General features: G+C 38.0%; 2 protein-coding genes across 6 annotated transcripts in view; one reads left to right on the top strand and one right to left on the bottom strand.

The window, feature by feature from the left end:
• rlim (ring finger protein, LIM domain interacting) overlaps window positions 1-16,588 on the top strand; it is a 29,513-nt gene extending 12,925 nt beyond the window's left edge. For 2 of the 3 annotated variants that reach the window (XM_069892779.1, XM_069892780.1), the window contains 2 exons: window positions 429-536; window positions 12,933-15,410. In XM_069892779.1, coding sequence (XP_069748880.1) covers window positions 429-536; window positions 12,933-14,623 — 1,799 coding nt within the window. In that variant the 3' untranslated portion in view covers window positions 14,624-15,410. Of the gene's footprint in view, window positions 1-428; window positions 537-12,932; window positions 15,411-16,188 lie in introns of those variants that run through there. The other variant, XM_069892781.1, reaches the window with a different exon arrangement.
• LOC138740315 (monocarboxylate transporter 8-like) overlaps window positions 1-24,440 on the bottom strand; it is a 119,378-nt gene that overhangs the window by 39,230 nt on the left and 55,708 nt on the right. Inside the window, exon 6 of one of the 3 annotated variants that reach the window (XM_069892785.1) lies at window positions 7,218-7,362. The exons of the other annotated variants lie outside the window; for them this stretch is intronic. Within the exon in view, the coding sequence (XP_069748886.1) occupies window positions 7,322-7,362 (41 nt within the window). The 3' untranslated portion in view covers window positions 7,218-7,321. Of the gene's footprint in view, window positions 1-7,217; window positions 7,363-24,440 lie in introns of those variants that run through there. 3 annotated transcript variants of the gene reach the window in all.

Genomic DNA, 24,440 nt, shown 5'->3' with positions numbered 1-24,440 from the left:
AATACCAGTTTGATTTCAGATCTGATTTCGATAGGGGAAAATTTAATTATTATATAATTGGCCTCTGATCAATTGACCAGAAAGAAAGGTTAACCATGAGTTTCAGGTTTCTACCAGTATGTTTTTGGTTAAACTTTGTATAAACAAACATCAGGCTTGGATCTGGTGCAATAATCCAACAATGGTCAATATTCACAGAAAGGTTCATTCTTAGAAGTACTGTTTATAATTGGACTGTGGTGGGTTTCTGGGTCTTGAGGAACTTGAATTGAATGCGCACTCAGGTAGACATTTACCATTCAAAATTCCATCAAAAATACAGTTTAAATAACTGAAATGATACCAGTTCCAGTTTTGTAAGCTCACCATTAAAATGTTTGTGATAAATTTTATGGCAGTTCATTATCTATTGTAATTGTATTTTGAAGGGGAAATTACAGAAGAGGAACTTGCCAGGCGTCTGCAGCAAGTAAAAAACGGCACAATTCAGAACAACTCTGATTCTCGAAGGAGTGAAGGTTCTGGTGAAAATAGAGGTGAGCATGTAAATAAGAACTCCACTTGGAAGCATAGTGATAGGGATGTTAACATTTCCAGAATTTAGTTTAAATGATGTAATTAGAAAAATTTTCAAATTTCTACTTTGCATAATGAAGTTGAAAAATATAAATCTGGGTATAGAATTCAAAGTTGATGTCTTTGCAAAGCTTCTGATTTGTGATTCTGCAGTACTGTGCTGTAAGTTGTATTCTCATCTCGGATGGGTCTGGGAAAAGAAAACCCTCAAATTTCTTCTCATTGAACTCTCAAATCCTTATTTTGAAATATAAAGATTTCAGATAACCACTTTTAATGTTTTATTTTCTGAAGCAGCCTTTCTTCCTCTGTGTAGACTTACAGTGGTATGTAAACGTTTGGGCACCCCTGGTCAAAATTTCTGTTAGTGTGAATATCTAAGCGAGTAAAAAATGGCCTGATTTCCAAAAGGCGTAAAGATGACACATTTCTTTAATATTTTAAGCAAGATTAGTTTTTTTAATTTCCATCTTTTACAGTTTCAAAATAAAAAAAAAAGGGAAAAGGGCTTGAAGCAAAGTTTTTGGCAAGTAACACAGCTTGTAAAACCCTTTCAATTCTTGTTTGGGTGATTTTTGTCCATTCTTCCTTGCAAAAGGCTTCTAGTTCTGTGAGATTCTTGGGCTGACTGGCATGCACTGCTCTTTTGAGGTCTATCCCCAGATTTTTGATATTTAGGTCAGGGACTGTGAGGACCATGGCAAAACCTTCAGTTTGCACCTCTTGAGGTAGACCATTGTGGATTTAGAGATGTGTTTAGGAAATTCTGTTATAGGAGCCAACCTCTTTTCATCCTCAGCTTTTAAAGATGGTGTGATGTTTGCTTCCAGAATTTGCTGGTATTTGATTTATTTCTTCCCTCCAACAGTGAAATGTTCCCCATGCCAATGGCTACAACACAAGCCCAAAGCATGATCGATCCACTCCGTGCTTAATGGTTGAAGGGGTGTTCTTTTCATGAAATTCTACACCCTTTTTTCTCCAAACATACTTTCGCTCATTGTGGCCAAAAAGTTCTATTTTAATTTCACAGTCCTCCGGACTGTTTTGAAAATGCATCAGGATTATATAGATGTTTCTTTGCATATTTCTGATGCTGAATTTTGTGGTGAGGATGCAGGAAAGGTTTTTTCCGATGACTCTTCCATGAAGATCATATTTGTGCAGGTATCGCTGCACAGTAGAACAGTTCCTCACCAATCCAGGGTCTGCTAATTCTTCCTGAAGATCTTTTGCAGTCAAACGGGGGTTTTGATTTGCCTTTCTAGCAATCCTATGAGCAGTTCTCTCAAAGTTTTCTTGGTATTCCAGGCCTCAACTTAACCTTCACTGTGGCTGTAATTACATTAGGAACTGAGGAAGTGGCTACCTGAAAATGCTTTGCTATCTTCTAGCCTTCTCGTGCTTTATGGGCATTTTAATTTTGAGTGCTGGGCAGTTGCTTAAGGAGCCCATGGCTGCTGATTTAAAAATTATATATTTAAAAAAAAAATTAAGTTTAGACATACACCACAGTAACAGCCATTTTGGCCCATGAATCTGTGCCGCCCAATTTACACCTCATTAACCTACGTCCCCAGTATGCTCAGAATGGTGGGAGGAAACTGGAGCCTCCAGAGAAAACCCATGCAGACATGGGGAGAACGTCCAAACTCCAGACAGCGTGGGATTTGAACCCTGGTCCGGTCCCGATCACTGGCACTGAAAAGGCATTTTGCTAACCGCTACACCAACCGTGTCACCCTGATTCATGGGACAAGGTTTGAGGAGTCAGGATATTTATAAGGCTTTGAAATTTGCATCACTTGGCCTTTCCTAACGATGACTGTGAACAAGGTAATAACCCAATTAAGGACTGAGACCTTGTTCAAGGTTATCTGAGAGCTCAAATCTCTTGGGGTGCCCAAACCTTTGCATGGTGTTCCTTTCCCCTTTTTTTAAAAAAAAAACTTAAAATTGTACAATACAAAAAATAATACACTGATCTTGCTTAAAACGTTGAAGAGAATGTGTCATCTTTAACTTTGACTTTTGGAGATCAGTTCATCTTCTAGTCACTTAACTATTCACAGTAACAAATTTTGACCAGGGTGCCAAAACTTATTGCGTGCCACTGTAACGGTGCAAGAGCTGAGACTCATTCTCTCTTGCACATTATCCAGATTTGAACTGTTTCTAGCAGTAATAGTAATTGTATCAATGCTTAAAAATATTGGGGGCTTCCAATGAAGCATCCTTTCCATTTTTTTTTTGGACCTCAGTGGATCTTGGGAAATCTCATGGAGCAGTTTGGGAATGCTGATAGTACCAAATATAACTATAGACCACTGATGCTGTTTGGTTCACTCAGTTGATAATGCTGCATTTCTGCCTCTTGCAAATAGAGCAAAACTTTGTTTCTCTGGTGATTATAGCTTGGAACTGAAAGTTGGAAGTGGTTTTGTTTCCATCATGAGCCAGGATTTCTCCTTGGAATGTGGCTCTTGGTAGCACTGAACCCATGAACTAAAATGAACAAATTGATAAATACGCAACATCTGAATTAAAAACCAATTCAAGATGTTAGGCAGCGTATAAACCCATTTTCAAATTGTATTTTGTTAGGTCAACGTGAGGTGATCATCGATCATGTTTTCTATGTAATGAAATCATTTCAAATGCAAGTAAAAGAGATGATTGATAGGGAAGAAAATGTTGAATTTGGCGAGTAAATAAGTGCAAAACCTTATTGAGTAGATTGGATCACAAACAAATAATGCAAATCCATATTTTGACACTAAAATTTGCCAGAGGCTGAAACATCATGCATCTCAGTGATCGAATGCATTACCAGTGATGATTTTAATCCTAATGAAAATTTGTCACACGGACACAAAATTACTATGGTTCCATGATGGATAAACTGCAATGCATCCTGTACAATTAGTTATAAATCCAAAAAGGTGCCATATCCTTGTTGAATCATCATAAATCTATCTTGCAAGTCCAGTTTATTTTAATTCTAACAATAGAGCACTGTTCTGCTGCGTTGAAGATTTGTCAAATTTTGCTATTGTATTAAGAACAGACAAAACCAGTTCATAATTTACATATCATTCCGGTATCAAAATTATATTTAAGAGCTTAAATTTTCCTTTGATTCTTGTCATGCTCTTAAATGCCTAACCGTACTGCAGCAGTACAAGAATCATGTAGGCTGCATATTTAACAGGATAGTAAAAAAACCTGTAAAGATCTATCATTGGAATAGAAGGTGGCCCAAATAACATGAAAGCAAGAACTTCCACTCCTGAAATAGCCAGACAATGGGAAGTTCAAGCAATATTTGTCTTGTCTAGTGAGAAATTGGCCCTTGAGGTCCTGTCAAATCGGTGTGGTTTGGATGTTTTTGTACTTCATTTCGTATATATCAAGATACCAGGGTCTATTGGTATCGACTTCTTGAAAGATGTTTTCAGTATTAGACAGCCATAAAGAAACAAAGCCTGCTTGCAAACTACTTGTTACTACTTCTCAAGATTGGCTGTTCAAATCCTTGCAACTACCCCACCCCATTTGAGCATTTTTTTTGTCATCTCCCCAGACCTGTTCTCCTATCTGCACCAAACAGAAGTTTATGATTCTTTTAACTGTATGGATTATGGTTATTAATATTTTTCCTGCAGATTTTTTTGTTTCCCTCTACTAGCACCTAGGATTATGACTTAACTCTGTTGTAATCTTACATAAATTTTAGGGCTTTTAGTGGTCTCTATTTCTTAACCCTTTAGGTATAGTGGATAATGTCCAGGGGTACAATAATTGATTGCAACTCTAACTCCTGCATTCTGCAACAAACTGGACATGTGAATGTGAAGGCTTCAAGTTGATTCCATTCTGTCCACAAGCAACTAGTTCTTGTTTATGACTAGTACTTCGTTGCAAATATCTGTTTTACCTTTGTGGCTTTCAACCATTATACATCCATTCAGATGTGTTTTTAAATTTAGACATACATACAGCATGGTAACAGGCTATTTTGGCCCATGAGTCTGTGCTACCCGATTTACACCCAATTAACCTATACCCCTGGTACATTTTTTGAAATAGACAATCTCAAATAGCTACAGATTACTATTTTATGAAGTGAATTATTATGAATTATAATTCAAAAGAAGGGACGAAAAGACCTGGAGATGTGATGCCTCATTTCTAGTTGGAAGGTCAGGTTGAGATGGCTTCTTTGCCATCCTTGCTCTTTCCTTTGAGACCCACATCCAGATACTTTTACATCTCCTATTGAACAAACCAAATAACTTTTTAATTTTGTTGCTGCCTTTCCACCACTCACACCCAAACTAATCTTCTAAATTGTATTTGTTCATCAGATGCTGTTTCTTTTTAAGGTTAGAGTGAAAACGCCAGTGAGGAAAAAATCTACAATGACCAACTAATTTATTCCTTTTAATGACTAGCTTATATTCAACCTCCTTTTCTTTTTCAAAGTCCTTGAATGTGTCCAGCTCCCAAAGTAATTTACAATGTTCTAATCAATCGCATTAAATTATGTAGGGAGGATGGCTGGGAATATTTCTCACTGTCATAGTGGATGACATTTCTGACTTGGATTAGGGCCATTTCATTGCTTTTCCAATAATAGAAATTTAATTGTGAAGATTTTGAGCATGGAATTTCAAGGGAAAAGGGGACAGAGATTTGGGATATAGTGTTCAAGGACTTTGGAGAGGGAAGTGAGGGGAAGGGGGAAAAAAACCTAATTTGTGTGCTTTCCAGAAGGTTTGTGATGATGGTAAATAGCTTCAGGTATTTTATCATCAGGATTCTAAATTATTTCCTATGGGGAAAATATCAAGAGGTTACATTTTTTGAGATTATTCAGGCAATAGGAGACTGAATGTGAAAGATGACTAATTTCATATCGCTATTTAGGAATGGCTTTGGAGATTCAGGTTCAATCGGTATAAGGACATGCCATTTGATACCTCATTGGCACCCAAGGTTTTACAAAGTGCCTGTCTGTATTCACAACCCATCAAGGATGCCCACGGTTATCTGCACCGGATGACAGATTCATCAGAGGTCCTTGGAGTCCCACTGGCATGGGCATGCAGCAGGTAATGCAATCCAGGAGTTGGGTTCATAGTCAATTAATGTTCTTAAGAGCATTATTTTGAACTAGCTTACTGGTTTGTGCTCCTCAGATTTGCCTTTTTTTTTAAAAACTTAATGGGTTTTGATGAAAAGCTGTCTACAAATATTTGGCCACCATTTTTATTGTTCTTGAGCCTTGTTTTACTGCTCAGAAACTGAACCTTCCTTTTTCAAAAGGTAAGGATTGACCAAGTTATTCTTGACCTTGCACGATAATCATCATGTATCCTAGTTTGGTGTCATTGGGTTTGGTGGTCAATGTGAGATTCCACCTAACGCATTGGAATTTAAGATGATTTTACTATAGAAAATGTTCAGGTAATAATCCAAGTTAGATTAATGCAGGTAAAATGGGGCAGTTTCAGAATCAGCAAATGGGGAAGGTAAATAACAGGTTAAATATCTTGTTACATTGTCATCAAGTTAAAATAACAACAGAAAATGCTTCAAATATTCAGATAAAGGCAGAGCCGATGAGGATCCAGTTAATAACTGTAAAGCCCCATATATCTGGCACCTCTGGGGATTGGTAGATGCCAGATAAGTGAATTTTCCGGTTGTTTGAGATTGTGTGTTGCATGGATTGACAAACTATTTTCCGCAATTTTTTTTTTTCTCGTTGCTTAAATTCCAGATATCAGGTTTTACTGTGTTTCAATGTGAGATGTTTGTCAGAGCTGGGAAAATTTGTAAAGCTAACTGGTTTTAAGCAGGAGTGATTTTAATTACAGAAAAGTATAAGGCAAAAATGGATTGTAATAAGAAGTAAATAAATGAGATGGGCTTGGACCCATAGATAGCAAGGCTAGAACAATCATTATTACTTTTGCCCCCTTTTTTGGGGGGAAGAAAGTGGATTCCTTTGGTAGCAACTTGCTACAATTAATGAAGGATGATGTTTAAATGTGGAGCCTGATTGGGTTGAGAACAGAGGACAATAGAATTCTTTCTCTTTTACCATTCAACATACCTGTCCCCTGCACAGCATCCTGCTCCATATTTGCATCATTTCCAACAGCTAGCACTCATGCAAACATTGGCCTTTTATAGGGCACCGCTCTTTCTTTCTGTTAGTTTACTATTCTCTACCTCTTCCACATTGAGAAGCAAAGTGTATATTGGATGAATGTGCTTGTTTGGTTCAAATATGACCCTTGGTTTCTATTTGGCTGGCACTTTAATTCTCTCCTTATTCTTTCTCTAATCTCTCTTGCTTTACTATAATTTTCAAATTAAGGAGAACAAATTCCACAAGTAGTATCCATTCGAGATCTTGTTCTGGAAAAGATGCTGACATTGCTTTTTTCTATCCTGCCGGTGGATTTAGAGTATTTTGTACTAAAATGGGTGGTATTTCTCCACTCTGGGACATCCCATTCTCTAAAGCATTCAGTAGAATGGGTTTGTAATCTAAATTTTCATTTGCAAAGTTCTCAAATTGGAGAAGGTGCATTTCATTCATCATTGATGTCTATTCTCTGTAAGATGACTTCCAATGTATGAAAAGTGATTCGAGCTTACTGCATCTGATCGTGGCTCGAGAGGGGGTGGTTTTTTTGTAACAGGGTTGTTTCATCGATGTTCTTCAGGATGTTCAGCGTGAAGCCTTTCCCATGTCCTCCCCCATACGCTTCACTGAAAGAAACATTGATTACTTGGGTTTTCACCTCCAAATGCCTGCATGTACAAATGATACCTCATGAGGCTTCATTGGGGTATCCGTCAAAGTTATCCTTCAAGTCCTTTGGTTTTTGACCTGGTACTAGAACCCCTTAATAAGTGCAGAAGTCAGTGGTTTTCTTTTTGGAATCAATCTTTAAAATTAGTATTCCACGCAAGTTGAGGGAATTTTAGGATGCATTTTATAATGTACTAGTACATAAGATATCTGTAATGAAAGCTGCTTTTGACGGTGGAGAAGGAATTTTGAAGATTATGGGGGAGGACAATAAAACAAAATATATACTTAATTCTTTCATAGATTTTGCATAAATCAAAGTTCCACCTCTCCATGTTGAATTATGATACAAGTTTTAATAGCCCTAGAAATGGATGGAAACATTATCCAATGCCTATTAAGATTATGAATGGCATAGAATGGAGAGCCACCACCTTTTTCTAGGGTGGCAATAGCCAAGACTAGAGGTCATCGGTTTAAGGAAATAGAGGAAAGTTTAAGGTCGATGTCAAAGGTTTTTTTTACACAAAAATGGGGTGGGTACCAGGAATGCATTAACAGGGGTAGTAGTTGAGGTTGATGTAATAGAAACATTTAAGAGATGCCTAGATAAGCACATGAACATTTTATGGAAAAACAAATAGTTTTTCTTTACTACCAATTCTTCCCCAACTTTGTCTGATTTGATTGTATGGGATACAATGAAAGCTTATCTGAGAGGGCAAATTATTTCTTACACAGCTAACATTAGGAAGTCTGCTAAGGAAAGATTGGAATTAATTAATCAGACAAAAAAAATCAATTTACAATATGCTAAAGATAAAAATCCAGATTTATGTAAATGAAGAGTCGATCTTAAAACTAAATTTGATCTTCTATCTACATACTCTATTGAACAGCAAAAATAAACTAATAAGATTCAGTTGGGAGTTGGTACGATGACCACTGATTATTTTAAAATGATACTTTTAGAGAATTCTATTCCAACCTTTCCACTTCTGAATTTAATAAAGATTATGCTTTAATGTCGTTTTCCTGGACTGTCTAAATTTGCCCATGGTTTCTCAGAATAGATGTACAAGTCTGGAGGCTCCAATTTCTCATGAGGAAAATATTACTAGCAATTTCCTCCTGTCATTTGTAAATCTCCAGGAGCAGATGGATATCCTGTCAAATTTTATAAATCTTTCTTCAAATGGCTCGTACCTCCATTTAAGTTCTGTGATTGTCATTTAAAAATGGGAAGCTTCTATTATCTTTTAACAAGGCTTGTATATCTCTTAGAAAAGAAATAGAAGTACCCTGTTGAACAGGCATCATATCGGCCTATTTCTTTAATCTATAAGGATATGAAGACTTTGGCCCATAGATTAGAGAATATTTTACCTTTGATTATTTCTGAGGACCAAACTGGTTTTATTAAGAATTGTTATTCTTGTGTTAAACATGCATTGATTATTGAATATATTTACCCTCTACTCTTACCACTGAATGTGTTCTTTCATTAGAAGCCGAGAAAGCTTTTGATTGGGTGGGATGGAACTAACTATTTTAGAAAAATTTAATTTTGGGCCAGATTTTATTAAATGGATTAAATTATTATATTCATGTCCTACTGCCTCAATTCATACCAACTCACAGCAAATAAAGCATTTTAGGCTTCATTGGGGTATCCGTCAAAGTTGTCCTTCAAGTCCTTTGGTTTTTGACCTGGTACTAGAACCCCTTGCAATTGCTGTTCAGGAAAGTTATATGAGTGCTGGTCAGTGGGATTAGAGGAGGGTACTTGGATCAGTGCAGACTAGAAGGGCCAAATTGTCCTGTTTCCATGCTGTAATTGTTATATGGTTAAAGTAGAGATTTCACAGGAATAGAGTCGAACAGAAAGTTTCCTTATGTGCAGATGATCTTTTGCTCTTTATGTCCAATTCTGAGGTTTCTATATGAAACATTAACTTGCCCATATTAGTCAGTTTTCTGGCTTTAAATAAAATCTGCATAAAAGTGAATTATTACCCTTAAAGGGTTCTTTATTCAGATATTCTAAATTCCCTTTTAAGATGGTGAAAGACCAATTTAGTTATCTTGGAATTGCAGTTACTAGGAGTTATAAACACTTATTTAATCAAAATGTTTTTGTATTATTTAATCAGGTCAAAGCATCATTATTGGTATTGTCACTTTTACTTTGACTGGACCCCATCATTCGATTTAAAATATATAAAAATGTAGGCAAAATGTTTATTTTCCAATCTTTACCAATTTTTTTTCCTAAATTCTTTTTTGATTTATTGGATTGGTTTATCCCCTCTTATATATGGCAAGGAAAACACCCTCGTTTAAATAATACTTATCTTCAAAAGACTAAAAGGAATGGTGGATTGTCACTTCCAAGTTTTAGACTTTATTATTGGGCGGTCAATATACATAACTGCTCACTGTTACATTTTGATAAACTAATTTTCCACCCTTCTTGGGAAGAAATGGAATTGAATTTTTCTTAAAATTCATCTATGTTGTCAATTTTAGGGTCATTTTTTAACCCTCTTTATAAAATGACTGACAATACGATAATGGGACCAAGGCTGAGAATATGGGCGCAATTTAGAAAGGTTTTTGGATTTCAGTTTTTCTCTTAACCTTCTTTGTTAGGTACAGGTTTTAAGGATTGACAATGTTTTAAAGGTCTTTTTATTCAAAATAATTTCACTTACTTTGAACTATTGATGGCAAAATTTAAACTAGCAAACATTTAGATATTTACAAGTCAGACATATTGTGCATTCCAAGCTCTGATTTTTCCATGAATTTCTAGACAAACATTCATGATTTACTTTTTGACATGCAGCTCTCTTGGGAACTTAACTTGAATTTATCATTTTCAGATGAGGGTTGGGATACTATTCGTAATCTGATTAAGGCGGTGCACAGATTGCATATATCTAAGGTCAAATCATCTCATTTTTATTCTGATATTCATCCATTATGTGACAAATGTAAAATCTGAAACTTCATTGATTCATATGTTCTGGGCTTTCCCTAATTTAGAAAAATTTTGGAAAAACATTTTTCAAACTTTGTCAGTGATTTTTGAGCTCAAAGAAGAACCCTGCCCCTTAATTGCTTTATTTGATTTTTCTCAGAAAGACTCTATTTTATTGACATCAACTCAATTTTATCTTTTACTTCGCTGATAACTAGATGGGCAATTTTGATGAAATGGAAAGACAACACTCCACCTTACTCATATTCAATGGTTACATGATATCATGTCCTGCCTAAGTTTTGGGGAGGAAAAAAAATCAGATACACTATTAAATTAATTACACGACATCTATATTTTGCTCCGATGGGGGGGGGGGGGGGGTAGGGATTTAGTGGGGGGTTTTTGTACTTTGTTTTGTATGTATTTTGTAAAATTCATAAATAAAATTTTCCAAAAAAAGATATACTATTAAAAATGTGAAGTCTAATTTCCATAAGACATTGGGCCGATTCATGGATTATTATCATAATCTAAAGAACTAAGTTGTTTGGATGCTCCGGTGATGTGCTATCTGGTTGTTGTCACTCAATTCCCGTGTATATATTTTAATTTTAGTTAACCTTGTGTCGAGATGGGGGTTGAATTAAAGGGTCTTTTTTTTTTAAATACTAAATTAAATAAATATTTGTTTAATTGAGAATTGTAAACATTGATTATATTATAGAATGTGAAGAACCTGAAAAGAAATTATATTTTCTTCTTCTGTTTCTATTTTTTCTCTGGATTGGGTTTTTTCACTTTTCATTAAAGTTTTGATATTATGAAGATTGGGGTTTGGAATTCATGAGAAAATTTCTTAAATATAATTGGAATATTGTATAAGTGAAATATTTAATGGTTAACCCTGATCCTAAACTTAATGCTTTAGATAAGATTTAAAATATTTTTATAAGAAAAGAATTATAGTTTTGATTTACAATGTATGTTTCATTATACTCAATGATTTATTTATTCTGTGTAAAGGTTTATATCAGTGTATTGGTTTATACCTTTCTGTGTATGATTTTTATTAAAATTAATATTTTTTAAAGAATACAAAGTAAATAGATGAGGTGGAGACAAAATGGATGTTTCTCCAGGGTAAGGCCATGTTTGCCCAGGTGATTGCAGCGTTGACAGAACAATTGGGATAATTGATGAATGAGGGTTGTTGGAGAAAATCCATAAAGTTAAAACTGAAATGCAGATCAAAATTAAAAGAATGCTGAAAATTCCCAGGAAATGTCTGTGTTTGTAAGGTTTCTCTGGCCAATCACAACTGGGCTCTACTGTGGTCCAGGCAACAGAGAAACATTGTTTTCCACATGCCAGTTTTAATTATTGTATTTGGTGTTGCTGCATGGCTCTCTCATTACGCAGGCCTGGGGTTAAATTGTCCTTGATGGGTCGTTCACGTGGTACAATTGCTCCCCTTTGGTTTGCTTTTGAGGCTCAAACGCAGACTTAAAGAATTGTAGACATAATAAAGAATGAAAGCATTAAGACTTTGGGCATGACAGCAACTAAGCATTTTTTGTTCTCATTTTGGTTCTGGTTGATGTGTACCTGCAAAGTTGTTCATCCTTTAGACAGTGCATTACATTATATTTTAATAAGAGCGAATGAAACATAGTTAATCTCCCTTAAATGGAGTGCCTCAGTCTGGCACCTTACCTAACAGAGTACAGCAAATCTCTAAAAGTTGCAGAGCAGCTCCATTGTGGTGACCAAATGAATGAAAATTAACACAAATATAACCCAGGACATACTGTCAGTGGTTGAGAGGTTAAGTAATTACATTTAACTTATTTGAAATACATTCTTTTAAAAAAAATTACTGGGGTTTAAAGTAGGAAAATTTCTCCCTGATTATTCTGCAACTGGTATGATAGTCTATCCTTGCCAAGGTACTCAATCTTCCAGTAATTTGTCTAGCTCTTGTCCTCTCTCTTTTAGAATGTTCCAAGGGTAATGCTTACTAATTCATTTGTGTTTGTTTAAAGAATGTCTGGGAGTAAATGGCTTGTGCAAAAGTCTTGACATCAGTAAAATTCCTTCACCTGTCGTTTTACTCCCGATGGATCTTTTTGCAGTTTGAAATAACAGAAAGTATCATGGTCATGGAGAATTATAACAATAGCCTATAAAGCAAGCTTTAAATAGGTGATCTTTTTCAATCTGCTTAAATTTGGTTTTGCTATGCGAGGATAAGATGTGGCATTACTTGAAGGTTGAACTTCAGCTTTGGAGAACTGTTCTTATTATTGGTTTTCAGAATTCTTAATGCCAAAATCATCTCATGGCATGTCAAGCCCATAATTTACAGACACACTTTTGGAAATCCAAGGGGAGTTGATGTTTATGACCTGAATGTAGTGTTGTACCATTCTAAACTAGATTTTATTCCAGCAGATTGGAGGATTCCTGTCTCTTGGAGGACCCAGCACAATTGAATTGTCGTATTTTTTGGTTGTTGATGGTTTCTTTGTTTTATCTCTTTAGGTGCTGAAGGTTTGGATGAAGGGTCAAGTGGAGATTCGCTTCTGGAGTGGTTGAATGCTTTTAGACAGACGGGAAACACGACGAGAAGTGGGCAGAGTGGGAATCGCTCTTGGAGAGCAGTCAGTCGTACAAACCCAACAAGTGGCGATTTTAGATTCAGCTTGGAAATTAACGTCAGCCGAGGTAGAATCGATCAAGGTGCCGAGATGGAAAGTGAGCAACTCATGGACACTTCAAATGCCACAACAGCATTGCCATCGACTGAAGAAGCAGCGACACCTGTACCATCAAGAAGCATAAACCCATCCCCACCAACCACCGTGCAACCTGCACAAGCCGTAACAGCGCCACCTATAACTATTACAGATGAAAGTGTCCAAAGTGAACCAGAAAGGTCTGAATCTGGTGTAACTGGACAGAGTAGAAGACCAAGTGGGGAATTGTCTTATGAAAATAGATACGAACTTTTCGGACAGGATCTTGAAACCCAGCCACATCAAGGCCGGGTGCGAAGTGTGAGAAGCAGGAGCCCAGAACGTCGAAGGTCATCTAGAACAAGAAGCAATCGGAGTCGGTCACCTTTGCATCCGGTTGAAGGAACGAGTAGATCACGACGCCAGAGTTCCCTCCGATCTGAGAGATCTGGATCAGAGAGTGGGACAGAAGGAAGTTCCAGAACTAGACAGCACATCGTGTCCAGGCAGAATCGGGTCTCCGAGGAAATGCGGGCAGATGCAACTAATCCTCTTTCTGCATCTGAGTCTAGTGAACCAAGAGAGCCTTCTCAAGAAGCTGTTGATTCAACCGAGGCTGTGGTGAATGATTCGTCTGCAGCTGGGCGGCGACCGCCTACCATTATGTTAGATCTGCAAGTGAGAAGGGTGAGACCCGGTGAAAACACCGATAGAGATAGCATAGCCAACAGGACCCGGTCGAGATCCCAAACGACAGACAATACGGTGGTGTATGAAAGTGAGCGGGGTGGGCTGAGGCGCACATTCTCCCGCTCTGAGCGAGCAGGGGTGAGAACGTACGTAAGCACCATTCGGATTCCATTTCGCAGGATTTCTGATTCAGGTCTCGGGGAAGCTGCCTCCGTTGCCCTCCAAACCATCCTACGGCGAATCATGATGGGCGGGGAATTGAGTTCCTTTGTGGACAGTGACAGTGATTCTGAAACAAGTAACAGGGGCCAAAATCCAGCGCAGGAAGTCTCGGAGTCACAGAATGGCACCAGTGAAATCCCAAACGCAGCCTCGACAGGCAGAACCGGAGAGCAGCGGGCAGGGGCCCAACGGAATGGCAGTGAAGCAGATAACACAACTGGTGCAAGGAGGAGAGAAGGTCAGCAGACCAGAGGCTTATTTGGCCTTGAGGAAAGTGGCACTTTGCCTATACTGAGGCTGGCCCATTTCTTCTTGCTAAATGATGAAGATGAGGATGAGCAGCCTAGAGGACTAACTAAGGAGCAAATTGACAACTTGTCCACGAGAAATTTTGGGGAAAGCGATGCAATTAAAACCTGTAGCGTATGCATTAGTGAGTATACCGCTGGAAATAAGCTGCGCAAGCTTCCTTGTTCACACGAATATCACGTTCACTGTATTGATCGCTGGCTGTCGGAAAACTCCACCTGTCCCATATGTCGTCAGGCAGTTTTAGGTCGCACGACTGGTGATAACATTGGCTAGGGTATGGCCCACATCGGTTTCTGTTCCCAGTATTGGTGTAAAGTAGAATTAGCTAGCTGTATTAAACGGTGAACCATTTAAAATTATACTTCAGAATGCAGAGGGAATTTCAAAATAGCCATACCTAATATTTCTGTGTGATTGCTTCCTGACTTGTGTTCAAAAAAAAAGTTGCAAATTTTTAATATGGGTTTGGACATTTTGCATTGATTCTATTGCAAGTGTGTACTGTTGCCTAGTTTATGAAGTGAAACCATCTTACCATGCTTTTTAAAAAAAAAAAGTATTAAGGGAACAATTTTGGCATCACGTTTCTTGCGTCTCTTGATTTAACCCTTATTTAGGATTTGTTCTTGGCATGGTAAATAACTTATTTAAACTACAATGCTTTGACTTTTTATTTTGTAACAGGTGAATTCTGTCACATTATTAGTACTTCATTTGAGTTGGGTGGACTGAAATCAATTTTTTTCTTCATTTTTTTGGATCAAAATTATTTCTTACCTAGAGTGTTTATGTGCACACTTACAGAGAAGCTGTATTTTAGCAATTCATTGTATTTGTTCATTGTTGCAGGATCTATGTAGAGAATGGCAGAATTGTCCAATGAAATAGCAATGCAAATTCGCTGCTATATTAAAATTCTAATTTTACATCTTAAATGAACAGATTGCCTTATATTACAACATGCATCTATGGGACTAATTGGAGGTATTCAAGTTTTCTGTACTGTGAATTTGTTTACTAGCATTCATATTTCAGTTAACATTAAAAAAAACTGATTTTATTTTTTTTCGAGTTTCTCTGTACATCCCTTTTGAGGTTTTTGCCTCTCCACCTTTAAGAAACACATTTCACTGTGGGAAATGATCCATTAATCCAGTGGCACAAGCTCTAGAATAAGAAGTTATTTGCCTTTGGGAAGCTGGCTGTTTTTTTTCTTCCTCTACCATTGAATAGTGAGGCTATGTATGGACATGTGAGCCTCTTGCCACATTTCTGCAACCCTCCAACACTGCCCCATATAATTTGTGCCTAATAAAAGACCTCGGACTTGCCAGCTCACTACTCAGATGTCATTTGGTTTTACAGCAACGTTCAGCACCATCAGTTTCTGAAATCCTAATGGAATGTGGGAGACCTCCTGTGCTCGTTACTTCAGGCCTGGTTTGTGTGGGGGGAAAATAAGCTCTGGTGTTCTGCCAATTGACATGGTGAACATGTAAAGTACAAGAATGCTGGGTTTCTTTAGAAAGGAAATTCCAGTTTTCTTTTAACCATGAAATTGAAATGCATTTGTAATATAACTAATGTAACTGAATGGAATTGTTTTTCTTTGAGGCAGAATGCCAGCTTTTGTTTTTGGATATATATAAAAGGGCAGGATTGTGGGAAGCAATGACACTCTTTGGTCTTTTGCTTACCCTAATGTATATGGGTGGGGGGGGGGGGGGGGGGGGAGGGGGTGATGGTTTTGTACAAAAATAACCAGATATGAATGGCATCTTGTATAAATTTTAAATGCCAATATTGTAATGTGTAATTTCATTACTTAAATTCTACAGAGCCAATGTTATTAGATGCTATGTCGCATAATACCACAGATTGTGATCAACTCTGCAAAAGATGAACTGTCGTAAAGATTCAAAGCAAATTAGGAGATGGGTGTTTTAAGAACTCCAGTGAGAGTTCTGCAACTGCAGGAGTCTTTCCAAAGTGCATTCTCTTTGGTTCACTGTACAAGGCTTGTTTAAAGTAATTTAGTTTATTTATGGAATCTGTTGTACTAATTTTTGTAAATTAGTAACTGAGTTTTGATGGAAAAATGTTTGGATTTTCCCAGTTGTCATTTTGCTTTCTGGTGGAAAAGAAACATCAGTTGCAGAAAAACATTTATCTTTTGACATTGACCATTTAAAGAATTGGGGTATCTATAAATGTTAATAAAACATTGCACGATAAAAACCACCAGTGCCATTGTGAGGTTTATTCCTCTCTTTCGTTGACTCTCCTTTAATGTTAAGTGCATTAGTTATCTATAAACTCAGCTGCTTGATCATGTTAACATTATTGTTTTTAATGCCATCTCTTGCCACTGGTTATACTCCAGATTTTTTTGGACTATTTTAATTCTACATTTAATGTTCAGGGCACATAAGATTTATTTTAAATAAACTTGAAGTATCATTTGGACCAAAGATCTGTTGATGTGAATGTTGAAATTAGAATTGTCCAACTGGTCAATTTTACCAACAATGTTTTGATTTGTTTTCATTTCCCAGAATTTGTAGCATAGATAATGACAGGGTTAGAAGCCCTCTGTCTAGATTGTTGGTTCGCTGTCGATGTGTTTGGCTATTGAAGCATGGCCATGAGTTCATTAAACACTTCCCTGTTATTTAAAATAATTGAGGGGAAGTTGCAGTCTTATTTAAGTATGAACATTTCTGAGGTTCTATTGTTGACTTTTTTTTGGGGAGGGGGTGGGATCTTGATTCTAACTATGTTTGGGTTTATTTCTCTTCAGCACTGAGTTCACTGCAAAGAAAGTTTATGCAAAAGGTAAAGATGTTAGATAATTTCAAAGATAATGTAGCTGGAAGATTTCTGCTGAAGCATACAGGGTGCCTATTTCATGGACTGTTTGCATTGCTTCATTTCCATCAAAGCATATTAGTTTTCCACAAGAAGATGGTAAACCTAATAGTCAATTCAAGCAGCCTTGTATTGATTTGGGTTGCATTAGATATAGAGTGGACTTGTCAAAGAACTTGTTTCATAACGTACAGAAAGCAACAATTCTCAAGTCTGAACTCGCAAACGAGTTATTTCTGATGATAGATCTTCAACCTGAATTGTTTCATTTCTCTTTCCACAGTTGCTGCTTTTAATGGGTTGAGTCCTTCCAGCATTTCAGTTTTTGTTGGAAAGTCATAATGCTAGAAGAAAGCAATGTTGTTTCTGAAAATACTGAGAATCACTCAAAACTGTTTGTACATATCTGTTAAATTTGTTGTACCTGGAGAAAGTACTGAAAATGCTCAGCAGAACAGATGGCATCTTTGGAGAGAGAAACAACAGTTCAATGACCTGTCATCAAAACCGTTTACAGGTCTTGGAGGAACAAGGAAAAGTGAAGGTCTGTCATTGATAACTTAAGCTGTCAAAAGTATCGATCAGTTGGGGCAGTTGGCAATCCCTGCTCATAGGTTTGAGAGTTTTTAAACCTACAATTTTTTATTCCTTTCTTGATGGGTCTTGGACTGTAGTGGAGTCCATAAAAAGAGGGTGCAACGTCTAGATTGAAGGGTGCCCATTTTAAAAAAGGGATGTGTAGGAATTGTTTTAGCCAGAGAGGTGAACCTCAGGAATTTGCTACCATGAAACACCTGTGGAGGCCAGGTCGTTGGGTATATTTAAGGCAGGGATTGATAGGAATCTGAATAGTCAGGATATCGAAGTTTATGGGAAGAAGGCAGGGGAGTGGAGCTGAGTGGGAGAATGGATCAGCTCACAATGGAATGGCAGAACAGATTTGATGGGCCAAAGGACCATATCTGTACCTGTATCTTGTGGTCTTATTAAGATACAACTGCTATTACCTCAGCACAAAGTTGGTTTGTGACAATTCTGTAAATCAGGGAAAAAGGTATTCCCTCAGATTTTGCACCTGAATTAGAATTGATCAGAACTCTTTCAATTTTCTGTTTTGAAAAGATAATAGAGCATTTCACTGCATTCGGTTCGGATTTTTCGTGGAATAACTTGTACTGTAAGCTGGTGAAGGCCTTGGGAAATGGTGAGGTTAATGTTAAAATGGTGTTAATAATCTAGAAAGCTGTAAGAAAGGATAAAATGTGCTGGGAAATTTGAGAGAAATCTGAAAAAGGAAGATTGGATTAAAAGAGGAATATTTTCCAAATATAAAAATAAATCACATTTATGGTTTTAAACAATTGACCATTTTCTGGAATGAGATTGAACACAAATTTGTACCCATGGATGAGCAAGATTAATTAATGCTGTATTCCGAAGTATTAACTCTTAATTGGAAGACTGCTTTCTGTTTTAATGGGGAGCACGTCCTTTGTCCGTTTCTTGAGGAAGCATACTGGCTAGATACGTCATGACATGGGAGTTGCTCTGTACTCGAGTTTGGAAGAAGGAGGTGTATATAGCTCAGAACAATGCACAACCCACTCCCCCCCCCCCCCCCCGCCATATATTTCCACTCCCATCTACATGTCCAACTGCCAAGAAAAAGCCACTGAACTAAGGACCTATACCACTGCAAGGAGGTTCCTGAGTGTGAAATTAAGCACCAACAAAGGTTTAACAACAATTTCTTCACTGCAGCCTTCAGGCAATGAATCTTTTTAGCAGTGCTTTCATGCTACCTTTGTCATTTACTAATTGATCTTTTCATTGTGGCACTAAACCCTGTAATTTGTTCTTGCTTTCCTACTTTGTATAGATGTACCCCAATTAGTGTAGAGTTTGCAGAGGAACCCTTCTCACTGTACCAAGTGTAATGTGACAATAAACTTGATTTTAACCTCTGAACCATGGCTGCCTCCCGTCTTTGTCTTGGAATCTTATAAACAGCCACATTTATTGACATTCAGTTTTGACAATTGCCCTGAGCTTGCGACTTAACCAGTTGGCAAAGTTTTGCTGGCTTCAGAGACCTTGATTAGAATTCTGTGGAAATATAGAGGTTACATACTGTCCTTCAGGGAGATTAAAAACTCTTACAGACTCCTTTTCATTTCTGTACAAGCATTCGTCTTGCTCTGGTGAAGTTCTATGCTGATGGGTACCCGAGGACAAGCGATGGAAGGACAGGACTTGTGTCTTTTTTTAAAAAAGCCATAACATGTACACTAAACATAGTTAGGATGTCTTTATATTCATTTTATCATAAATGTAATGCTTTCTCTTGTATCCTCAAACAATGCATCCATGAAACATTGGAGATGCTGTTACATAGGATACAGTCCTCTCGGTAATCAATGGCAGCAGGATTCCACATTGGTCCAATGAAATTTCAGGGGGGTGGAGAGAAGTAATTTAAAATCGCACAAGTCTTGGCAGAGTCCTTTGCCTTTTAGAGACTTGACAATGAGGCAGACCCTGAACTTAAAACTCAAGAGATGTGAAAGAACGTGCATGCCAGAATATCTGTTAGTAAATGATTGTGGGCAGTGTCAAGTCAAATTTATTGTCATCTGATTGTACAAGTACATCCTGACGAAACCGTGTTCTTTGGCCCTCAGTGCAAAATGTGCAGACACACCACCAGACAGACCGGACAAGTATTTCTTCTGTACAAATATTGATTGTTCTGTACATATGAGAGATTTGGGTGGTTAGTGTGAGCATTTCCTTTAGTTGTTCAGTTTGTCTCTAGTAAAGCCATTTGCAAATTGTACGTGGTGTTACTGCTAATCTTTTTTTGCTGGTTTTCATTGGTTCCAAGGACATGGTGCCAATTAGGTGGAATAATTCCACTAATAAATCCTGACATTTCTGAAAGAGAATCTCCAGGGAAATGGTGACAGTGGAAACAGCCTGGAGTGTTAAACTTGTAAGCAAGGTTTTGCCACTAGGTGGAGGCATCAAGGAGCTAAATTTTGCTTTGCAAAACTTCGTGGCTGTAAAGAATAATTTGCATACTCCTAATACTTGGGATAAATTAAAGTGTTTTAAAGATCATGCAATTAGTGGTCAAATGTCACTGGCCAGTCGTCTCTAGCTCAGCCCATTCCTGTTCATGCCATTGACCCATGACCAGATCCAGCTCCAACAGTGTCATCGAGTTTGTGGGTGAGACCACAGTAGATGGACTCAGCAGTAACAGCAATGAGCCACACTCCAGAGAAGAGGTAGAAATTCTCATGAAATGGTGCAAAAGTAAGAACCTGAGTTCTGATGTGAACAAGACAAAGGAGATGATTGTGGACTTCAGGGGGACCAGGAGTGACCACTCTCCATGACACATCAATAACTCTGCAGTAGAGAGTGCGGAGAGCACCAAGTTCCTTGGTCTAGCATGGACATTCCACATCTCATTTGTCAGGAAGATGCAGGCAGCAACTGTACTCCAGAGAAGACTGAAGTGAGCTAGGCTATCATGTCAAACTTCATAGCAGCTCTATCGAGAGCTGCATCACAATGTGGTACGGGTTGCTGCAGAGAAATTGATCAGAGGTCAATCCACAGGACCAGAAAGGTGGCAGACAGGATCACAAGTCTTACTTCTTCCCCCACCCACCCACCACCCTCAACATGATCTATCAGGATACTTGTCTGAAGAGGGCATGATTTCACCCTGTACACAGCAACTCCCAGCTACTCCCATCATGGAGGAGGACAGGAGTATCAGAGCCAGACCACCAGGCTGAGGATCAGCTTCCCACAAACAGTGAGGATGCTGAATGACCAAAGGAACTGCTTGCACTGACTATCTGAGACTCGTATGCATGAAACAATATGTACTTCTTTGTACGGATAAAATATTTGTCTTGCATATGTGTTATGTCTGGTTGTGTGTGTGTTTTACACCAAGGACATGAGAATGCTGTTTCATCATGTATTTGTGCAATCAGATGACAATAAAGGTTTGCAGAATGTTCCAAACATTTGGGAGCAGGTTAACATGTTTACAAAATGGATTTTTGCAGAAAACTAGGTGGACTTTTCCTTTTCAGCAAAAGTAAACATCTGGAGAGGTTGAAGTTGTAGGGAGAGGCTGGATGTTTTTGTTTCCTGGAGCTTAGGAGGTTGAGGGAGTTACCCTATAGAGCTACATGCAATGTCCTCCATATTGTTTGGAACAGATACTTTTTTTTTCCCTTTATTTGCCTCTGTGCTCCAGTTTTAAATTTATAATCAAATAATCCATGTGATTAAAGTGCATATTCCAGATTTTATTCATGGTTATTTGTGTGCATTTTGGATTGACCATGTAGCAATTACAACACTTTTGATACATAGTCCTTTCATTTCAAGGCACTATAATATTTGGGACAGCAATGGTGTGAATATTAAAGTAGTCATGTTTCATACTTTGTTGCATACCCCTTGCATGCAATGACTGCTTGAAGTCTGTGATTTATAGACCTCACCAGAGGCTGAGTATCTTCTCTGGTGATACTCTACCAGCCTCTACCACAGCCATCTTCAGCTCCTCCTTGTTTCACGTCTTGTCCCCTTAAGTTTTTTCTTCAGCATATGGAAGGCATGCTCAATTGGATTTAGATCGGGTGACTGACTTGGCCATTCAAGAATGTTCCAGCTTTTAGCTTTGAAAAATTCCTTTGTTGCTTTCACAGTGTGTTTGGGATCATTGTCTTGCTGTTGGGTGAAGTGCCATCCAATGAGTTTGGAGGCATTTGCTCAAACTTGAACAGATAAAACATTTCTGTACCCCTCAGTATTAATTTTGCGACTGGCATCACCATTTATATCATCAATGAAGTGTGCCAGTGCCTTTGGCAGCCATACATGCCCAGGCCATAACACCCTCGCCACCATGTTTCACAGATGAGGTGGTGTGCTTTGCATCTTGAGTAGTTCCTTTATGCCTCCACCCTTTGCTCTTGGCATCACTCTGATACAGGTTAATCTTGGTCTCATCTGTCTACAAGACCTTTTCCAGAATTCTGCAGGCTCTTTTAAATGATTATTGACAAACCATAACCTGGCTGTTAAGTTTCTGTGGCGAACTAGTGATTTGCATCTTGCAATGTAGCCTCTATTTTTGTTCATGAAGTCTTCTGCAGACAAGTCACTGTCACATCCACACCTGCCTCCTGAAGAGTGTCTCTGATCTGTTGGACAGGCATTTAGGGATTTTTCTTCATTATGATGAGAATTCTGTCACCAGTGGTGGAGTTCTTGGCCTACCATTCCCTTTGCAATTACCTAGTTCACCAACATGCTATTTCTTAACGATGTTCCAAACTGTTGGTTTTGGTAATTCTAAAGTTGGGGCAAAATCTCATTTTATTCTTGTTTTTCCACCTCCTCCTTTGACTTTCATTGGCATGTAGACAAATGGCAACTACTGACTCCAAAGGTGATCAAAACCTTAAGCAAGCCCAGCTCTCTTATCCCGGCACCAATGAAGCAATTAAACATACCTGAGTACTCACGAACACCTGTGAAGCCTAATGTCCCAAACATTATGGTGCCCTGAAATGGGGGAAACTATGTACAAAAAGTGCTGTAATATCTACATGGTCAAACCAATATGTATGCAAATAACCTCAAATAAATTTTGGAATGTGCATTTTAATCACGTGAATTGTTTGATAACAAATTTATAACTGTAGAGCACAGGGGCAAATTAAAGGAATAAAAGTATCTTTGTCCCAAACATTTTGGAGGCCACTAAAGTCATGAGAGGCATGGATAAAGTGAATGCTCACAGTATTTTTTCTATGGTCTTTATTCTGGGACTAGTAGGCATCTAGTGAGAGGGAAGAGATTTAAGAGGGACTTGAGGGGCAACTTCAATTCAGAGAGTGGTCCATATCTGGAATGAGCTGCCGAAGGAAACTATGAAGGCAGGTACAACTGTGGTGTTTAAGAGGAATTTGGCGAGGAAGATGGTAGTTTAAAAGGATATGGACCAAATGAAGGCAAATAGGGCGACAAATCTAGAATACCAACTTGACTGAAGCAGATAAATTGGGGACAGGGGCCTGTTCCGTGCTCCATGACTCCATTAATCTAAAAGTTTGTGGTTCCACACAGGACAAGGTAAGAAATATCTTCACTCGTACAATGTGAATCTGTAATTTTCTACCTCAGGTGTTGCAGTTTGTACAATCCATGCTGTTTGAACAATGCACTAAAACTAGATTTTCTTCCTGATATTGCATGTTTCTGCAATGAACAACGTGCCCCACTTCTGAATCTTCCTCAGGTTTTGACTAATCTATCCCAAGTTTGACACCACCTCTGGTGGAAAAGAATAGACAAACTTTTCCACAATACACAAAAGTGCTGGAGAAATTCAGCAGGTCACACAGCATCTGCAGGGTAATGTTTCCGACCTGAACCCATATTGGATCTTAACCATCTCCATGGAAATAGTGACCCAGCCTGTAAGCAGTGGGGAAGATGTTAATTTGAGCACACTCTGGATTTTGGGAGGTGTTCAATCCTTTTGTTGTAGGTTCTGTGACTACCCAGTCAGGTACCTTGTTGAAGAACAAGATGTGGTTTAAAAAAAAATACAAGATTTCGCTAGCCAGAAATATATTTTTTAAATAAAATGGCTTGTCAGTTCCATAGCTAGTTTAGATAAAAATGTTCGTAGAGTGAGCAATGGTGCTGTAGAAAATAAGTCTGGGAATTAATATTTTATTCAAGTTGGGTAGCAGGGGTAAGGCAGGTGATCCGTGGAAGAAAACTGAGGGACAAAAGGATTGATCGCGAATAGTCAGCATGCCTTGTCGGTGGAAGACTTGTTGAGTCCTTTGAAAAACAAAATATGTTGATGTAGACTATGTAGGCTTCAGACAGGACTTGGACAAGGTGCCATGTGGAAGTCTGGATCTAAAGATTAGAACTTCTGGGGCCCAGGACAATATTGTGAATGGAATCCCAAATATGAGCAGCAATTGGAGACTCTGATAGTGGAGGGTTGCTTTTGTGATTGGAAGCTTGTGATGTACTGCAAGGATCGGGGTTGTATGTTTACATGAGTGTCGGAGGAATGATTAGTAAGTTGGTGGTGGTGTTAATAGTGAAGGATAGTTTTTAATTACAGAACAGTATTGATTAGGCAGAGAAATAGCAACAAAAA

Source organism: Narcine bancroftii, chromosome 8 (genome assembly GCF_036971445.1).
Source record: "Narcine bancroftii isolate sNarBan1 chromosome 8, sNarBan1.hap1, whole genome shotgun sequence".
Taxonomy (NCBI): Eukaryota; Metazoa; Chordata; class Chondrichthyes; order Torpediniformes; family Narcinidae; genus Narcine; species Narcine bancroftii.
This window is presented reverse-complemented; position numbering and strand designations above follow the sequence as displayed.